Genomic DNA, 20029 nt, shown 5'->3' on the forward strand with positions numbered 1-20029 from the left:
TTCTCAATTTCCCACTACTAATATATTTGGGGTCTCACTGATCAGAGCAACTCATCCAATTCATAAAGCTTGTACAAGACACAAATCAGAAGGGTGACAGAGCGTTTTTCACTTACCTCGAGAAGTGGAACTCCTCCAATAATACTCAAGAATTTTGTCAGCAGCCAGGACATAACAGGCCACTTAAATGGTACCCCATTGACCATATTAAACATTTGGTCCATGCACTATCTCACACAGTAGCAGCCTTCTGTTCCATCTATACAATGTACTACAAATCATGGCCTTCAATTGTACCTTCTGAAACCAAAACATCTACCCGCAGGGAGGGGAATGACAGAACATGCATGGGAAGACTATCACTTTATAGTCCCTGAAATCAAACACTATTCTGACTCCAAATGACATTGATGTTCTTTTAGCATGTGGGTTACACCATGTATAGCGCAGCAGTTAAAGAAAACTGAGGTAGTGAAATAATTACACATGGGCAATAAATGATGTCCTCACACACGATGGCCCATTCTGTAGGCAAATAAAAATGTCATTTACGATTATTTGCTTTAATTAATCCTTAGCAATTTTGCATCCTTGTTTTTCAACAAGTTTTCTTGCTTTCAATTTGTACGTTTCCTACTCCTTTAGTGTATTTTTCTTTCCACCAGTCAACCAGAAATGTTATAGGTATTTTGCACGAAATACAATACTTTTATTTCCATGCACGTAAATAAAGTTCAGGTATCTGCCAGGTTGTCTCTCCAATTCTAAGTAGTTTTATCACCAGCTTCTAATCCAACAACAAGAAATGAAGTCCACACTTCACATTTTCAAATTACCTGCTTAATTAAGCTTTTCATTTATTGGTTTTAAGCCAGGATTTGTTCATTTAAACCATTAGAAAGGGAAATGAAAACCAAGTTACATATATGACAATATTAACTCATTTCATGTTTGGCAAAACTCATTGAAGAATCAAACAAAAACATTTAAATCACAAGCTGAAGTGCAAGCTTTTTATTGTCTCAGACTAACATGAAAATATTTGTAAATTTATTTTCGCTGAGGATTGCTGATTGCTTAATCTGAAGTTTTGCTCCTTTCTTCTGGACACTCAAAGGCTCTTTGATCTTCAACTGCCACTTTGCTCCATTTCCTTTATTTGAGTCGACTGCTTCTAGACAGCAGCATTACAATTCTTTCAGCAAATATTCAAAGTAAACTGCGTATCTTGCACACTTCAAATTTTATCTGCAGCTTCACAAGTCCATTCCTAACAAATCACAGCAGGCCATCTGCTGTGCCCCATCAGAATGCTACAAAGAGTAGAGTTGTCAAGTATTGGCAAGTTCAAGACCAAATAGGATGGCAATGTGAGGACAACTCAATGGCTTTAGCTCTTGTATTTTCTTGCTGATGATGAAAATCATTGACAACCTTTAAAAACACCTTTAAAACATAAGTGAGTTGGAATGAAGAGGTTTCAATTTATAATTTCTTTAGATTTTTGGGAATTAAGTTGATTGCTGATTTTATATCCTGCTCAATGGGGGTAAATTTAGCCTCTTCCTTCATTAGGAAAATGACTGGATTAATTCAATATCGATTTTAAACCTTCCTGAATTTTACTCTCCATTGAAACCTATAAGTAATCTTAGGCGGAGTGTCATATCAAGGTTTCATCTGATCTAGTGGGTTTCCCGCCCAATGAGTTAGAATCAAATTGCTCCTTAATGGCTAGTTGACTGTGAGAAATTTCTAGACAGCTTACTTGAAAACTACACTGGTGACAAAGGTAGTGAACAGTGCTTTGTAAAACAGTTAACATTTCAAAAATTTTACTGAAAATATTAGATCTGTAACTGTTTTCTTAATGTACTTTTCCTGTCTGTGAAAATAGTTTTTTTTTCATATTTGTTATCAAGTCTTGTCTCCCTACTGTCATGGGGTGATCATATGAAGGTGTGAACAGAAGAATCTGAAAGCATTCTGCATACTGGACTGATGACCAAATGTCCACTTCTATGAAAGATTACTGAGAATTTGATTCTCAACTTAATGGATCCATAAATAATCTGGAGTTCTTTTTGGAGACATTTTTGCATTGGTGCATTCAATTTTAAAATCCTTTTCAATAACATCTACTTCCTACCAAATCCTGAATTTTAAAAGAAGTGAGTTTTATTCCAATTTTAATAAAACACATTTTGGTTCACAAGTGGCCTTACATATTTGGAATATAATCATGCTTTTCACACACTGTAACTGCTCACTCTGTACCCCAGACAGATGAGTGTAATGATTTCAGTCAATTTGATGACCTGCCTCTTTAAGATAGCAGTTTGCCTAACTTTTCCATTTTTCATATTACTGAGCAATGAGACAAAAGTCCCAAGGCGTATTTCTTTTAGGTCTGTATAGACCAATTTCAAATTGGAGATATGTAAAAGATAGTATGGGTATCTCCAGAAGAAATTAGTAGTTCATCTTCTATACATTTATCAGCAAAAGTTAATTGTAAGCAAATGCTCAAATCAAGTGCTCCCGATTTCTACTCCCTCTACCACCAGTTTAATGTTTTCTACCAATTTGCTCCTTCAAAGACCTGGAACAACACATTTTCCTGTAAAAATCATATTTAGAACAAAAATAGTTTAGATTGAATATCTGTCTGCCTTTCCTATTCAGATATAATCAGCACTTGTTTTTATTTGTGGATACCGACAGCATGTTTTACATGTGGGATTGTGTATGGATGAGGGCATCAACATCATTCACCAAAATCTAAAATAAGCACAGCATTTACAGTTGTACAAATTGGAACATTCATGTTGGCACATTGTACAGGGTAAAATGTTTATAAAAAACAATATTAACTCAGTGCTCAGAAACAAGGAATAACAAAAGTGCACAGTATAGTATTTATATAAAAAATTAAAAAGCCATGTTTAAGGCTCTAAATTGGCTATTTCTGGAGGTCAAAAATGGCTAAGAAGGACTTATATTATTTAAAAACAAATAAAAATTTAACCAACAAATATCTGTAATCTTCAACCAAAAACGGAAGTAACTTCTTAAAACCAGTTGCTTTTCCATCAAAGTTTTTGTTGAATGATTGACCCTAAAATATTTACATAATGAAAGAGACTAAAAGATAGTAACCATTAATCACAACATTACTTATTTTGGCTCAAAACAAGAATCTACAGGGAAGAAAAAACCAAGAAGGGATTCCACAAGTTACCATGAGGAAGCACAAAATTAATCCATTTCTGATGCCAGCTAATGCACGCGCTAAAATAAGATTCCTGAATTCATCAGTAAAAATAAGTCATTTCAAAAACATTCTACTTGCTACTGCTCCTCAAATTCTACTGCAGTCCATCATGAATACTGTAAATATTCAATAAACTTTGTCTGACAATAATATTTTGTCAATCAAGAATTATATTGTGAAATTCAAGATGGTCTTAACAGCTATTAATTTAGCCTGAAGTTAATCAAAAATAAGAACTTGATCACCAAAAGTTGCTTTCTAAACATTGTTGATATTATATCTGTTTGTGAAGAGCAGTTTTCTGTAAACTTGAGCTGGTAGCTAACAGATTCGGTTCTCAATACTTGCCATCTTTTCTAGGTTTCTGCATGTTAAGGTTCGTGAAACATTAACAGTTGAACACAGTTAAAGATCTGTTAATCTAATAATTATTTTAAAACTTATAGCCCATGATGACTACCCACACGCCTAACATTCACAACAAGGTGTACAAGGTAATGAGAGGCATGGATAGAGTCGATAGCCAAAGACTTTTCTCCAGGGCAGGATTGACTGCCACGAGGGGTCATAGTTTTAAGGTGTTAGGAGGAAGGTATAGAGGAGACGTCAGAGGGAGGTTCTTCACCTCAGAGAGTTTTGAGCGCATGGAATACTTTGCCAGTGGTAGTCATGGAAGCAGAGTCATTAGTGACATTTAAGTGACTGCTGGACATGCACGTGGACAGCAGTGAATTGAAGGGAATGTAGGTTAGGTTATTTTATTTTTGGATTAGGATTATTCCACGACACAACATCGTGGGCCAAAGGGCCTGTACTGTGCTGTACTTTTCTATGTTCTAAGTGTGTTTAAAGGCATTAACACATAATCTGAGTGGAACTTTTGTTTGACTTATATTAAGACAGTTGATTTTAGTCAAAAGATTAAAAAGGACCATCAGAGAGCTTCCTTTTGAAAACTGTTTTATTTTCTTGTGACATTAAACATTTCATTAGATGTGGTATAATTGGACATGGTTAGCACTTGTAAAACACTTTAAACAATAAAATTTGTGCTCCTCTACCTAGATGTGTTCATATTATTGTTACCAGTAGTTTTGTTTCTGGATGTATGATTAAATTCCTATCGAAACCTGACTGCCTGAATATATCATCCAGGACTGGGGATTAATTAGCATTAGAGTCCTTGTAACTTCTGGTAAGAAATCAAACAGAAGTTAGACTTTTAACTCATTTTTTGAGCAAGATTATTTTGACATGCCAGGCTTCTTTCAGTACCAACATGATGTTGGAGAAGTCAAGTGAATTCGCCATCCAAAGACTGGCCTTCAAATAAACTGTTTTGGGTACGCACATTTGATCTTTAAAAATGGCAGGTAGGAGTCTGATACAGAAACCCCACCTATTTCCAACAGGTTCAATTCTTACTGCGAGGGGGAAAGGAATGATATGAATCATGAGAGACAGAAACTTGAACTCAGCAGGACCATTTGTACTCAGCATTGAATTCAACTTAAAAAAAATTCTGGCAGTCACAAAAGTCTGAACTGTCATTGTGGGAGACAAAATTGATGGCACAAACACTCGAATGGTGGGTAAGATCAGTATGACTGTTGCCCCGCCCTAAATATATTTAAAAAAAGTAAGGTGCAATTCTCAGAGTCTGACAGGTTTAGATTACATAGCATCAGGTCATGCAGCCTCATACAGTTTTTTGTTGATGTTTCCAAAAAATAAGTATTGTTATTTCATTACAAATGCTTAGCAGAGTTTTAAAAAGCTATGATTATCTCAACAAGCACTCAGTTTCACAGTTAGATTGACAGCTCAAAGAGGCTATAAAAGACTTTGATGCCAGTGAACAGAATTTTGTTTTTAGAAGAGATCAAACACTTGAAGAGACTTTAATGTATTGAATGCATCTTATCAATGGTAGTTTACTCCCCACTATCAAGTATATAAGAGTGAGAGCTGTGTCAGATTGTTTAAAGTTTATTTTTCTTTACTTTAACTCTGTCCCTCAGCCCAACAAGTCTTGCCAGGAAATTTTCTAACTTGTGCTATATTCTTCTGTTGCCAAAAGTCAGACCTAGATTTCAACTGCCAAGCGATTTGAGGAAAAACGTAAGACATCTGGGTGAGTTTGACAGTTTGGTATTTCCATTGCTGGATTAAAACACAAGTCTTAACATGTTCTAGGAAAGATTGCAAGTATAGATTTGTAGGTCCTGGGGGAGGGCCAATGTGCAAAATAAGTGTACAACACAAAAACAGAAAGCCACACACAGTGCCAGTCAGCAAACAGACAACAAAGCAATGTGTGTTTTCATCCACTTTCGATTTGGTTCTCCTGTCCCACAGCGTAATGTGTTAATTTGACTGGGTCCATTCATTAACTCAATGCATGCACAACAGCTTCATTTTCAATAATAAATCTGAATTGTTTCACATACTTATCAAGAAAGCATTCAGAAATTAACAGCACAACTTATTTGTTGAAAAACTAATTTTCACCATAATCAATTAGGGTGTATACCTATAGCATCATCAAGTTTATACAATGTTCCCCTCCACTACTCTCCTTCAGATAAATATTTTGATTCAGAGACTCTTTTGCACAGAGCTCCCCAATTACAAAGGAAACACTACCTGCAGGCGAGTTCCAATTCTACAAATAACCGACAGTGCCCTTTGTATAATTTCCAAATGCAACTGAAAAATGCATTAATTTTTAAGCAGTTGTTTAAAACAATGCCTCCACATTTCCATGTGAGTGGGACAGATGAAAACCAAAACTGAAATACACAAATTGCAGCAAACACAAAGACTGGTGCTAAAGTCATCCAGAGACTAAGTCAGTCAGATAAATAATAAAAATTAACATTTCATTGCAGCTTTCAGTTACAAATAATGATTTCTATGTTCAGGAAAACATTCAGATAATTATAACTCACATTTTTCTCATTTGCCATTCATGTGCATTATTCCTTCCAGACAGTTCATTTGGATTTAGTGCTGCTGTTTGTGTTTCATTCTATCTGATGTCATTGCTTGGCTATGTTTAAGTTTCAAACTTCATTTGAATGACTGTGCTTTAAGTGACTACTAAATATTTTGCTCGCATTGCTATCTGTAGCAATTTTCCTTTAATTTTGTTGCATTTAATACCCAACTATTATGGGGACATTGTAGCTTAGCAAACCAGTTAATTATAACACACACCTCTTCAATGTTCACTGACGGGGACAGGTTAGAAACAGCAAAACAAGCCAAGTTTATTGAAAGCAATCTCAGGGATTCTTATAGAAGAAATCTGATGGCTACCTTCTTCTGGTAAACAATTTAACAAAAGCTAAATCTCACTTGTATTCATATCTCATCATAATTCCCCCATGGCTAAACTCCATAATGCTTACTATTTCTAACTTATACAGATCCATAATATCCACATTATCTACTTTTAAACCTATTCCACCTAGGGAATTCATTTTCATTTACCACCATGATCCATTGTGAAATTCTGTAATGTTGTTATTTGGAATTATTTAGTCAAGTGCTTTTAATAAACAGTACAAAACACACTTAAAACCTGGCAGTAAAAACTCGTAAATAAAATTTATCCAAGGCAACTGGTTACATCATACTAAAATATATTTATTTAAAAACAGGCAATGATGGATGTTCTTCTGGGTAAATACTTGGCATTTTGATACAAGGCAAAGATATGTTTCTTACCATTCCCAGTCATTGCTCCCACCTAACACTTGTAGATTATGGTCTGTTCATTTTTAGACCATATTCTTTATCCCTGCTACACTATTAGAAGAGTTCATGCATCCTTTCTATAGGAATAAGGAAGGAAAAGGAGTCAACAAAACAAAAATCATAATGCTTTCACATAACATCTGTTGGTTCAACTAATGGAACTGCTGTGAGAATCACAGGAAGAGCTCGTCACTTCACAGTCCAAAGTTCAAAAGGTTCTTAAGAAATGACAGGGCTCACTTGACACAAAAAGTAGGGATTCTATCATAGTTCTATAAGAAACAGACAGATACCCATACATCTTGGTAGGGTTTTCAGATGTAAGATTATGCATGAAGTCCCATCAAACAGTTATTGTGATATTCAACCTTAGCTGGTTTAACAAGATGTTACACAACTACTGCCACACTTTCTGGACCATTTAATATTATTGAATTAAAACATGTTAAATCTTCAGTGATGTTTTCTGAGAAATACCATCATATTTAGTGCTAATCTGGTCATTGCAATTTACTAATTTTTTTTAGAATGACCAGTAACATGCCACAGGTGACTGTCTGTGTGGAGTTTGCACATTCTCCATGAGTCTGAAAGAGTTTCCTCTGGCTGCTCCAGTTTCCTCCCACAGTCCAAGGTATGCAGGTCAGGTGGATTGGCCATGCTAAATTGCCCAGGGATGTGCAGGTTAGGTAGGTTATTCATTGGAAATGCAGGATTACGGAGATAGGATTGGGTCAGTGAGGGTTGGGTGTTGGTGGTCTGGGTGGGATGTTCTTTGGAGGGGTGGTGTGGAATGAATAGGCCAAATGGCCTGCTTCCATACTGTAGAGATTCTACGATAAAGCAAATTATAATTTCCACATTAAACTGGAGCTTTCAAACTTGAATTGCAGCCTCTTCTAGATAAAGTCCTTTTTCCTTATTTGCTTATAGGATGCGAACACCTGTGGCTAGGCTGGCCAGAGGGCAGCTAAGGATCAACCACATTTGTGGATCTCGAGTCACAGGTAGGCCAGACCAGGTAAGGATGGCAGATTTCCGTCCCTAAAGGACAGTAATGAACCAGTTGCATTTTTATGACAATTAAGAGGTTACATGATCTCCATTAGGGTAGTTTTTAATTCCAGAATTTTTAAAATATTGAGCTCAAATTTCATTATCTACCATGGTGGGATATGAACCGATGTTGCCAGAACGTTAAACATTACCACCATGCCATTACCTTCCTAAAATACACTTTATCAGATCTTAATTAGCTTATGTCTGAGACACCAGATAGTCTGGTACTTCCCCTGCACTTTGATACTACAGCTTCCTTAACTTCAATGTAACTAAACACCCAAACTCAGAGCAATGACATCAAACAGACGATTAGCAATAAACATGCATCCATTGAAGAAAAATGGATTTTAGAATAGAAACAATAAATCTTGATGCTTACTAATTAGGTAGAAAAATACATATTTGGAAGAAGTAACCAAAGCTTGTGCAACCCAACATGAAGCTGTACTTTTGCTAGAAAATAAACCAATGAGGTAATTGTGTTTTTCCGCAACTGTTATATTTGTAATACTGATGTAAACACAGGGTATCAGCTGAATTTGAAAAAAATACTCCACTGTGGAATTTACTTCAGAGATTTTAATTTATATATTTTTATACTAATTGACTTATAACTACAATTGAGAACAGTTTCTTGGATAGCTCAATTAGGTTTGATAACTGAATAAATAATAGAACTATTGATCAAATCATTACCTATGCAGAGAATTCAGAACCATCAATTTGATATACACTTGAATATACACTTAAAAGTAATTTTTCTGTTTTACTTTGGCCATCAATGGTAACAATTGGTAGCAGCACACTTACTTGAGGAAGGATATAACTGTACTGCAGCCAGTTCTGAGAAGGTTTACTAGATTGACTCCAGAGATGAGCAGTTTGTCTTACTAAGAGAGACTGAGCAATTTAGGCCCATACTCTCCGGCATTTAGAAGAATGAGAGGAGATCTAAGTGAGGTGTATAGAATGCTAAAGGGGATTGACAATGTAAACTCAAGAGTGGATGTTTTATCATCTGGGGCAATCTGAAAATGACAGGTCTAATTTTAGGGTAATGGGTAGTGGATTTAAAACACAGATGAGGAGAAATTACTTTTCTCAAAGGCTCATGAATCTGTGGAATTCACTATCCAAAATACGTTGGATGCCAGGACATAGGGTACACTTGAGGAGGAGAATGAAACATTTTTGATTAGGATTATGGAGAGTGGGCAAAAGAGTGGAGTTTTGATTTGGTGAAGTCAATAACGATGTCTTGGGCCTGCAAATACAGTGTAAAGGAGTGTATAAATATGAATGTACTTGAATACAATCTCCTCCAATAAAACGAGTTTCCAAACTCAGCCATTCACTTATAGGAAGAAAATGAATGGAAATCAGGTTTGTTTCGACAGGAAGGGAAAAATATTTTGAGCAGCTCTTAGAGGCTGAGACCTGACAGCAGATTGCAATACAGACCTCGAGTGGAACAATACAAGGCTTAGAAGTACAAGGTCATAAAAATGACCCTATCCCCCTTCACCCTTGACCGCTATTATCAATTCATTTTACTGTGGACTCATTGGTATTCACTGTTGTCCCTTGATTGCAGGATGCAACGTAAAGTCATTGCTTGAAACTGTGACCCTTGAAAGAGAATATTAAAAATTTGCTCTCTATTCTGGATTATTTTTTAAAATGAAAAAAAAACTCTGCCAAAAACACCGTTACAATAATTTGGTTCTAAGTATCCATCATTCCTGGCTGTGTGTGTACTGGGAATATAAACTATTAACTTTAATTTGTTTGACTTTTTTTCTTGATATGTTGAAGTGGAGAAAATAGTCATAATCAGCTGAAACCCACCCAATTATGAAATATTTTAGCTGGCAGTGGCTTGGAGACAACTTTAGGGAATGCAGCTACCATTCAGCAGAAATTCCAACAAACACACAGGTAAACATGCAAGAAAACAAAATAAGCGAAGTGTCACATGACTATAAATTCAATACCATATAGCAAACAAAACAAAAATAAAGAAAAATGTGCTGTTGAGTCACAAGTAGTGACCCTCAGAAGGTGGGCACAGGTAGAGCAACAGGGCGAGCATGCAGTAAGAAAAAGTAGACTGAAGTTTGATATTGGGCAGTGCTATAAACAAATAATAATAATGTGGTGGTAACAGAGAAATCTACCACATACCAGATGTGTGTATTACATGACCACAAATACATTTAACAAGCCTGGTTTGGTTTAATTTCAACTGCTCCATGCTTTGACAAAAACAACATAATTCACACTAAAATGTGAATCGAGTATACTTGCAGTAGATACAAAGATCTAAAATCATGATAGCTAATTATGTGGCTGTGACTAAATAATATGGCATAATGCATAGGCACAAATGCCTCTGTCATTTTATTTGAAAAATACTAATGGGTACACAGCTTAAGAAATATACATAATCTTATGGATTGTTTTGGCAGGGTATGAATGGAGATTAAAAAGAAGAAGAACATAAATAACAAATTATTTGGAAATTCAATTTTAGAAAAAAAAACTTAGAATAGGTGAATAGTCACTATAATTCTCTAAATGGGTAGTTACAGATGAATTGTTGACAGCTCCCATACACTACACACAATTTTATCTCTGATGAAAGGAAACCACACATGGCCTTTTCAGCATGAATTTACCATGCAACAAAAGGTGACATTAAAAAAAACCTCAATGTTTCTAAAGTCACATGCATGAGTTAGAAAATCAGAAACTTTGTGGAGAGCAGCATTCAGGTTACCGAAATACATGAAGATAGAAATGGTTTGTGGTGACTCCAGAAGATGTTTCTCTTGTTATATAGTATAATAAATGGATTTAAGAGTCATCCTGCTCCCCGCCATCCAATCTCAAGAATCACTTTACACTTGAATGTCAACTTTAGGGACAAGTTACCCAAAACAGTACGCTTTTGCTGCTGTGGTCATGGAGTACATGTATTCTGGTAAGTTGATTTCAAAATTCACTTTTCTTTTTGTTTCTTTCAATTTAAAAATGGGAAGCAAATTTAACAGTGGCATGCATCATAAAACTGCTTTTGTTTTTAACATGGAAAAATAGCCAAGTTAATTAGAGCAATGGATGGCATGCCAAAAAAATAAATAGCAGGCACTTGCACATTTTATTCATGTATTTTTGGCCCTCTCTTTTGTGATTTGCATTAATCATCAAAAACCAAACCAGATCAATAATTCAGCTAAACTTCCATTTTTGAAATCGTTAAGCAGAAGAATGTGTCCTTGCATACCAGCTCGCCCCATGATTCTTGGACCAGCGCACCACCTTAGGTACCTAGAGTCCAGAGAGAGGTAGAAAAAGACACGTTAGTAACGTGATGAACTAAATTAGGGAGATTATAGAAATCTTATAGGTCGATACTACTTTTAAAAATATACATCACAAGAACTTATTCAAAGATAGAAAAAGGTGAACCTGAATCCAGCTAGAAGCCTCTGGTGTTTTTTGCTCCAGTTAAGAAGAGGGAAAAAGGTTGAGCAGTGAGTGCTAGAATTCTGAAGTCTTAATAAAAACAAAATCTAGGAATACAAAACAAGATTGTGCGCAGAGGACTGAAAGAGAAAAATGTTAAAACTCCTAGGTATGACAAAGGTGAAAATATGTAATTAAAAGACATTCCAGATGTGTTTTTCTGAAAACAATGACTAATTATGCTTTGTGGTATTTGGCCATTGAGTGGAGAAATCTACCTCCCAAAATGTATAGGTCTGTCAAGAAGCTTAAGGATTAAAAATAATCTACATCTCAACCTCAATTTCACCACTTTTGCTTTAATTGGATGTACAAAGACAGCCAACCTGCTCCCAGGAAGTAGCTTGGCATTTCAAGTACCAAATAGAGCTGGGTGCCTCCTCTGTCAGCATCACTTTGAATTTACCTTTCATATAGCCACATTCAGGTGGTTAGAAGAAAACAAGGTTTCTCAAATTCAGGAGTCAAGTGTCAGCTCTCCCTAAGTGGATCTCTAAACTTTCTGATCTACTTTTCCCCACCCCATGCATGTCCACTGCCACCTCAATTTTCTGGTCTCTTCCTCAGCAATCTCTGCCATATTAAAATTCCACAGTACACTAGGAAATCCTGACTTATATAGTTCCTTGTGCCACCAGGCCTGACCTTCATCTGGGTGGGTCAAAAAATGAAACTATGCAACTTGAATTTTGCTGAATGGAGTGAAAGGTTGTCAAAGCTTTTCATTATGTATGCATTTGAGAATGGCAAATTTAAAATGATCACAAGAACTAATCTTCCAAGAGGAAAGGGTGCTGATTGGTTAACAAGTTAATGTTGACTGGCTGAACGTTGCTGTAGAGAAAAGAATAAGGAACTAGGGCATCCACCAAATCTCCTGGTAGCCGAGTGAAGTTTTATCAAAAGGGGCAACATCAAAGGCCCTACCAAAAAGTATTACATTTTGTCATCTAAAAACATTGACAGGTACATTAAAATCTTCAGTGGTAGTTGGGCTTCTGTTCCCGTGCAAAGGTCATAGATCTCATAACCCACAATATATGATCTGTTGGTTCTGAGATCCAATACCATTTGTTGTGTTTTGTCTTAACTACAATGTCTGGTCCAAAAGGTATATCTTTTGAACACAGTCACAGATGCTATCTGTGTTGTTGCCAAATAACTCATAGTCCCAACAAGAAAAATAAGCTTAAATGTTTTTTTTTAATAAACATTCGAATTTCATGACTGACATTAAAAACAGCTATGAACTTGAGTAGAATGTTGCTTCAAAAGTATGCTACTTTCAATTCTGGAAGTTAAAATTCAAATCATACAATGTGTTGACACAATCTGAAAGTTATAAATGCTTCTTTTCAAACATTTTGATTTTGTATACCTATACACAGATTTTCCTAACTTTCTGATTATTACATTTTCCTATAAATCAATAATGATTTTCTTGAATACTAACTAAATTTAATTGAATCATGGAAATTAATTGCTGGCTGGTTTTCATGAATTGCTCACACCAACTCTGTAAATACTAGGATTCATTAACTTGGTTACTAACAGCACAATTTGTAATATTTTTAATGACAGCTTTTACTTTAGCAATTATCTTCCAACAAGGAATAAACAGTCCCAGTCCAAAATAACAAAGTTATTTTATTATAATGAAAGTCAAACAGATATAGTAGCAATGTACGATAAGATCCAAATTCAATTCCCTATTCTGCTGAACTGCCAAACCCACAAATGTTGTAGTGAAGTGATGCTCAATAGATGTTCCTAAATCTCCCAGAAGACAAGATGAAGGACATAAAAGTCACATAAACAGCAACCTATTAAAGAAGTTGCCGGACAGCAGGTTTCTGCACATCTTCTTGATTACAGGTGATGCATGATCTGGGAATTAAATGGGTTGGAGTTGAGTGAAACACTTGTTTTAAGAACATGAAATCGCATCACCACACTTTGCTGAAAGAAATCGCAGAAGAGAAGCTTTTGTTCAATTTCATTGAAACATAATACTGTATTGCAAATTAAACTGCAACACCAGTGTGAAGCACTTTCAGTGACCATTTCTTCAAAGAATTGAGGCATTGACTTGCAATCAGAAACTTTACAAACTGAATACTTTGAAAATAAACACCTTTCCAGGCAATGAATTCTTTACATACATTTGTTATTCTTTCATCAATTCTACATCGCATAAAGTAGCTGTACTATCTGACCTTTGCATTGCTTGTCATTCCAAAGCAAACAATGAAGCTATTTATCCACTGAACTGTACTGTTGTGCTAAGAAATCTAGGAAATTCATTGGGTAAACTAGATATTTACCAATGAAACATTATATAAGAAACACACACAGAAATTGGCCACAGGAACCTGTTCTGCACTCAACAAGGTAAGACTGATCTTCTACCTCAACTCCAACTTGCCATTCCATCTCCATACCCCTTTATTCCTCTAGTCACCAATGTATATTAGTGATTAAAGGACTGAGCATCAAAAGCCTGTAAGGTATACAAGTCCAAAGATTTACAACCCTCATGAAAAAATATAATTTCATTCTCAAATAGTTGAGTCCTTATCCTGCAGCTCTGACTCCTATTTCCAGACTGTCCAATTAGGACACCTCTTCACATTGACCCTTTCAAGTTCTCTCAGAACTTTGCATGTTCCAAGGAAATCACCTCTCATTCTTTTAAATTAGGGAACACAGATTCATTCTAGACAATCCTCATATAATGCCCATCTCATACCAGACAATCTAGTGAATCTTAGCTGCAACCTAAACAATGAAACACTTACACTGGTTAAGAACGAATGCGGCAAAATCGATACTCTTTAGGTTTTGGCCAGGACTACCAGCATGTTCAAAAATACAAATCTAAAAATGGATTGTGGCTCTATATTTTCATGTAATGAAAACATTCAAGTTTTTGGACATACATTCTGACAGAAAGTAGTTTTCTATCAAACACATTGACCTCAACGCTTGCTCCACAGTGGCATACTGATCAACCATTGTTTCGTACTGTTATACTGCAACTTAAATGTGCTGGAAGGATAATATACAGAGCATGCAATATGTATAATAAGATATACAAATTTTTACATTAATAACAGGAATGCATTACATATTGATTTTCTGAAGTATCCAGAGTCAGGCTATACCTTAAAATTACATGAAGTCATAAACAATTATTTGCTCAAAATAATGAGCTCTGTAATACCAGTGAAGGACAGCATTCATAAATGTGGATTTAGCATGATTGCAGAATGTCAGTTAGTGACATGAAAGCAAAATATGGCAGATGCCACAATTTTGAAACACAAAACTGTGGGCAATATTCAGGAGGTCTGGGAGCATAGAGGGGCAAGCAGGAGGTCAGGGGGAGGGCAAGGAGAGAGGGGAGGAAAGGGTGAGGGGGAGGAGAGAAATGGGCGGGGACGGTGAGAAGAGGCGATGAAGGGCAGGGGGGAAGATGTGGGGGAGAGATAGAGAGAGAAAAAGAGAAAAAGTTAACCCTTTCATGCTTGTGACTTTTCACTTGAAAGTCTGATGAAAGATCATAAACCTGAAACATTAACTCCGGTTTAGATTTAACTAGACCCTGGGGGATGGGCCTGGAACCAGACGATCTGGTAAAATGATGGCAGTAGGTATCAGGAGGCTACCAAGCAATATCAGAAGAGGTCAGAACCCCAAAACTGTCATCACCCATTGACTGGATGCAGGTAGCCAAGTAGTTGGCTGATTATGAGTCACTTCATGCACCTTTAACAGTGTGACAATGCTATGGCTTTAAAAGATATATTTCGTCCATTTTTTGGAGAGGTTTTGAGCCATTTGTGATGAGCTGTTAATAAAGTAAACAGCTTGTGAGGCTTTGGGATTTTTTTAAAAGAAAGTTGAACAACAGAAGCAACACGAATGGGGTGGAGTTAGGCTCCCGCAGGACGTTAGTTTAGCTTTCAGCAGTTGCTGGGATCATAAAGCTGGATGTGGAAGCTGTTATTCCTCTTTGTCACAGCTAAAAGCTGGAGTCTCTCTGCTACAAGAAATTCTATTTTTACTGAATTTGCCTTTGCCAAGAATATGTTTATGAGATGTTAATATATTAGAACAACTGCTGTTTAGTTGTTAAATAATCTATTATTCTGTTAAGTTTTTCAAAAGAGGCAAAATCAAACTAATTATTTCCTCTTTTGTTTTGATTTTAACTGTCAAGTAAGGAGAAAGCCAAACAATGTAATTAATCAAATTAATATGGAACAGATCACCTGAATAAGAAAAAGTTAGGTCTTGGCAATCTCCTTGATATATTTGAAGGGGGTATGGTCTGGTCTATAACAACAGTGACCCTCCTGTTGGAGATATTTGCCTATGTGACTTCACTGCCACACTTCAGAGTGTACTACTACCACCAGCACCACCTGACACGATACAGTCCAGCCTCTGTTGCTCTCCGCACAGACGCTGCCACACTTGTTAAAATTTTTGGTTTAAACTACTCACATCAGAAGGGGTCGTTCATAAGGGATAAATCCTGAAACTATTTCTCAGGACCACTTCTTGTGCCTCAGATTGCTGGGTCAAACTGGGTATTTTCGTTAATGCAATCATTTTAGCTTGTAAATAGGAATATAACGTGGAATAATTTAAAGATGCTAAAAGGACCATTTCCTAACACATTGGTGAACTGTAATTCCTGCTCAGACATTAAGTATAAATTATTTATTTGATGTACATGTTGCTGTGTTGTGAAAATTCCAATATAGGATGCAACTGGTATGGAGCTTCGTGCTCAGATAACAATAATTACACTGGAAGTAGTTATATACTGTTTGATTTGGCAGCAAATCCATTTTCTATCAATATAAGGAGTTAAGACATTGAGCGTATAAAATTCTTCATTATATTAGAACTGATTAGCATTAAATGGATACCAAAATTTGTTTTAGAATGCTTTATCTTTTTTTAAAAACAAATCAAAGTGAAGTAGTGCATTAAACAAACAGGCAAACTTGGAAAACTAATAAATATACAGATAGTAAAAAGAACTTTCAGCTTTGTAGATTTAGTACTAGTACCTACCCTACATAAATAGCTCTAGAAAAGTCATCATGCACTTAACAAATCACTCCCAATGTGGTACTCAGACTCATAAGAATGACAGTTTGTACATATACAGACTTGATTTGCAAAGCAGTTGCATTTCTGTACTCTGACTCACACCTGTTAACCACTTTGCTTAGGTTTATTTAAACAAAGAAGTGGATTAACTGCTGAAAAAGAACATCAATTAAAGTAAAACAGTTTGCATGAAGCTGCTGCCTGATGCATAACTGGTGTGCTAAATGAATAATACTTATCATTACCCTTAGCAAATATGGACAGAATCAAATTTAAAAGTAACAGTTTTTAAAAAAAATCAGTCAAGTAATAAAGGTATTTAAATTCTAATACAGCAGAGTAACTGAAATGTGCAAGTTATGCAAAGAGTGCCATGTTTTAATGAGAAAACATCATCTTATTATTAAACATAGATATGCAATTCATTAGCTTACTGACATAATTCCTGATCAAGAATTTTATGCTGGATACAATTTCAGTGTGGAGAAATTTAATGTGTGGTATGACTTTTTTTTCTTAATTGACATTGTTTAATGTTCAATAATAACTAGTTCCTCACTTAAAATGGCCCTCACCGAGAACCATTCGATAAGTCAGAAACTAAGATGGAGAAAAAGTGAAAAAATGAATTTTCATATATATTGCACCTTTCATTATTCCTGAACATCCCAGAGGTCTTTACAGCTAATGAAATACTTTGAACTGTAATTAATGTTGTAACGTAGCACAATGCCAGTAATAAAGCAGCAAGACAGCAAAAATATCTCCACTAAAAATCATCTACACTACAATTGGGATTTTATTGCAGCACACACCTTATCTTTGTGCAGACAGGAGATTCTGTTGATATGTAAGCTGTTAAAATTTAGTTTAATAAATAAAATTGAGTAGTCATTTAATAATTAAGTAAAATATGCATTAAATCAGAACATAATTAATATAATTGTTTTGAGTATTATGTTCAAATTTTCTAAGATATCATTAAGTGATTTTACTTTTCAAAGTTAAAAATGGCTGTTTGAATGGGTGGGTATGGGCCATAGTTATTAATGTTCACAATAAACTAACCCCAGTATTGGCACCGACATAAGTTCATGCCAAATGTAATCTCACTGAGTAGGCAAAAAACATACATTCTCTCTCCCTACTACATAGTTCTTCAAAGAAAAGTTTACATAGTGCACAATGATCCTGTGTATTGCACTTAGTTGCATTTTCATATCTGTTCACAGAATGCGCCCCTTACAACAAAACGTTCATCTCAAGTTTTCTTAAAATTAGATGTAAGTCATTGCACCTTTGGTATTTCTGTCCAAATATACTTCCACATAGGATGTTGGAACGTATCCTTCCTCATCGTCATTCCGTCGGACTCTTGTCCAACCATCTCCTTTATCTTCCTCTATCACGCTCAGTGTTTCTCCTTCTGCCATTGCTATTGTTCCTTCATTTTGACCTGAATTGAAATAAGTGACAAAAAATGAGATGACAAACACAAAAACACTTTTGGGCAAAACTTCTTTACGTTTTCAATTGTTCTTTTGCATGCTATGATTTGAAACAGTAGAGTTTTCTTGAGACTTGTAGGCTAGTTAATTATCTTCAGTTGGGAAATTAGTGCACTGTTGCTGTTTTTGTTTTTTTGTGGCCCCTGATTCCAATTAAAGCAAAACACATGAAAAGACTTGGTTTATATTCTTCTATTATTTGCACAATTTTTCTGATGATATTGCAGCCATCTCAGCCCTATGCAATGACAATTTCGTTCTGCAAATGCTTGTTAGATCCAAACTGTCTTCTGGCTAACTCTTCTGGTGGTTTTCCCTGTGATCAGTGTCCACCTTTACTAACCCAAGGTCATTTAATTAAACTTGGACTCTTTTGTTCAATGACAGACTGGTGTGCATTTTAAACCCTTACCGTCCTGTCAAACAGCATAAGCAAACAATCAGAGACAGCAAGAACTGCAGATGCAAGAGTCAGAGTTAACACAGTGTGGAGTTGGCGGAACACAATGCTGAGTTGGTAGAACACAGCAGGCCAGGCAGCATCAGAGGAGCAGCAAAGTTGACATTTTGGGTCGGGACCCTTCTTCAGAAATATTTTAAGAAGGGTCCCGACCCGAAAGGTCAATTTTCCAGCTCCTCTGACACTGCCTGGCCTGATGTGTTCATCCAGCTCCACACTGTTATCAATAAGCAAACAATCATACTGGAATCTCTTAAAAAGCGCAACTAAAACTTTGATTCTCATCCTTTCCTTTTCTCTTGAAAGTTCACCACTACATCCAGTTAAAATAAATGCTTGCCTAAGAATTCAGTGAGAATGACCCAGCAGGATTAGAGAGGAGTGATTTGTTGATTCATTCTGCTTTTGGACTAGCATTTCAACAGTACTTAGTCCCCAACCTCAACGACACATGGCTGGGTCAGTGAATTTACTGTGTGGAAAGTTGCAGGAGAAAATGTAGCACTCCAAAATGATATTTTGTTGGATCTCTAGGAAATCTAACAAATTACAAGAAGTTTCTTAGGAATAGTTTCCTCTGCAATGTATATATACCTTCAAAAGGATACATGGCTTTGCATGTGCCAATTGCTGCCAGTACGTCTTCATCGTCAAATTCATCGTCAAACTCGCACTGTGCTGCAACTTTTAATTCAGGATCCTGGTTCTGTTCTTCGGTATAACTACCATCAGGGCTGCTCAAGAGATAATAACACAAATTAACTATAGTGTGTTCGACAAAATATACAAAAACAGACGCAGAAACAACTGTTGAATTAGGTGAACTGGAGAAGGTGCAGGAAGGGAACGAAATGTCACATAACAACATAGAGGATTTATTGCTCTATATGCAAAAATATACCTTCTGTGTCACAGCAATTAATAAATACTTACTCCAGATAACAGTGAATCATTTATTTCAAAAATAGTACAGGGAATCCAACACAGCATAGCATAGCACAACAGAATCCTTACAATCCTGTACATTTGCCATCTGTGCTACAACTGCTACAGTTATGCAGAGACAGTTCTGGAGCCAGTAAGAATACAAACTTTTGAGGTGATCCGAAGAATAGCATGTAATGTAGTTTTTACTTTTTCACAGGCTATGGGTTGAAACGACACATATTTATTATATGTAAAGACAAATGCATAAATTATCCCATTGGGGTATGACTGGATTTCCAATGCAACAAAAAAGTATGATTCCTTTCTTGACACTTCAAACTGCAACAAAACTTGGGGTGGTTGTGTCTTTGAAATAACCCT

General features: G+C 35.9%; 1 protein-coding gene across 9 annotated transcripts in view; it reads right to left on the minus strand.

Moving 5' to 3' along the window:
* Window positions 1-824: 824 nt before the first annotated feature.
* Window positions 825-20029, minus strand: part of LOC125465296 (formin-binding protein 1) — a 235830-nt gene continuing 216625 nt past the window's right edge. For 8 of the 9 annotated variants that reach the window (XM_048558583.1, XM_048558584.2, XM_048558581.2 and 5 more), the window contains 2 exons: window positions 19316-19455; window positions 12899-18209 (listed from right to left, as the gene is read on the minus strand). In XM_048558583.1, coding sequence (XP_048414540.1) covers window positions 18031-18209; window positions 19316-19455 — 319 coding nt within the window. In that variant the 3' untranslated portion in view covers window positions 12899-18030. Of the gene's footprint in view, window positions 11429-12898; window positions 18210-19315; window positions 19456-20029 lie in introns of those variants that run through there. The other variant, XM_048558582.2, reaches the window with a different exon arrangement.

This window comes from Stegostoma tigrinum, chromosome 29 (assembly GCF_030684315.1).
Source record: "Stegostoma tigrinum isolate sSteTig4 chromosome 29, sSteTig4.hap1, whole genome shotgun sequence".
Lineage (NCBI taxonomy): Eukaryota > Metazoa > Chordata > Chondrichthyes > Orectolobiformes > Stegostomatidae > Stegostoma > Stegostoma tigrinum.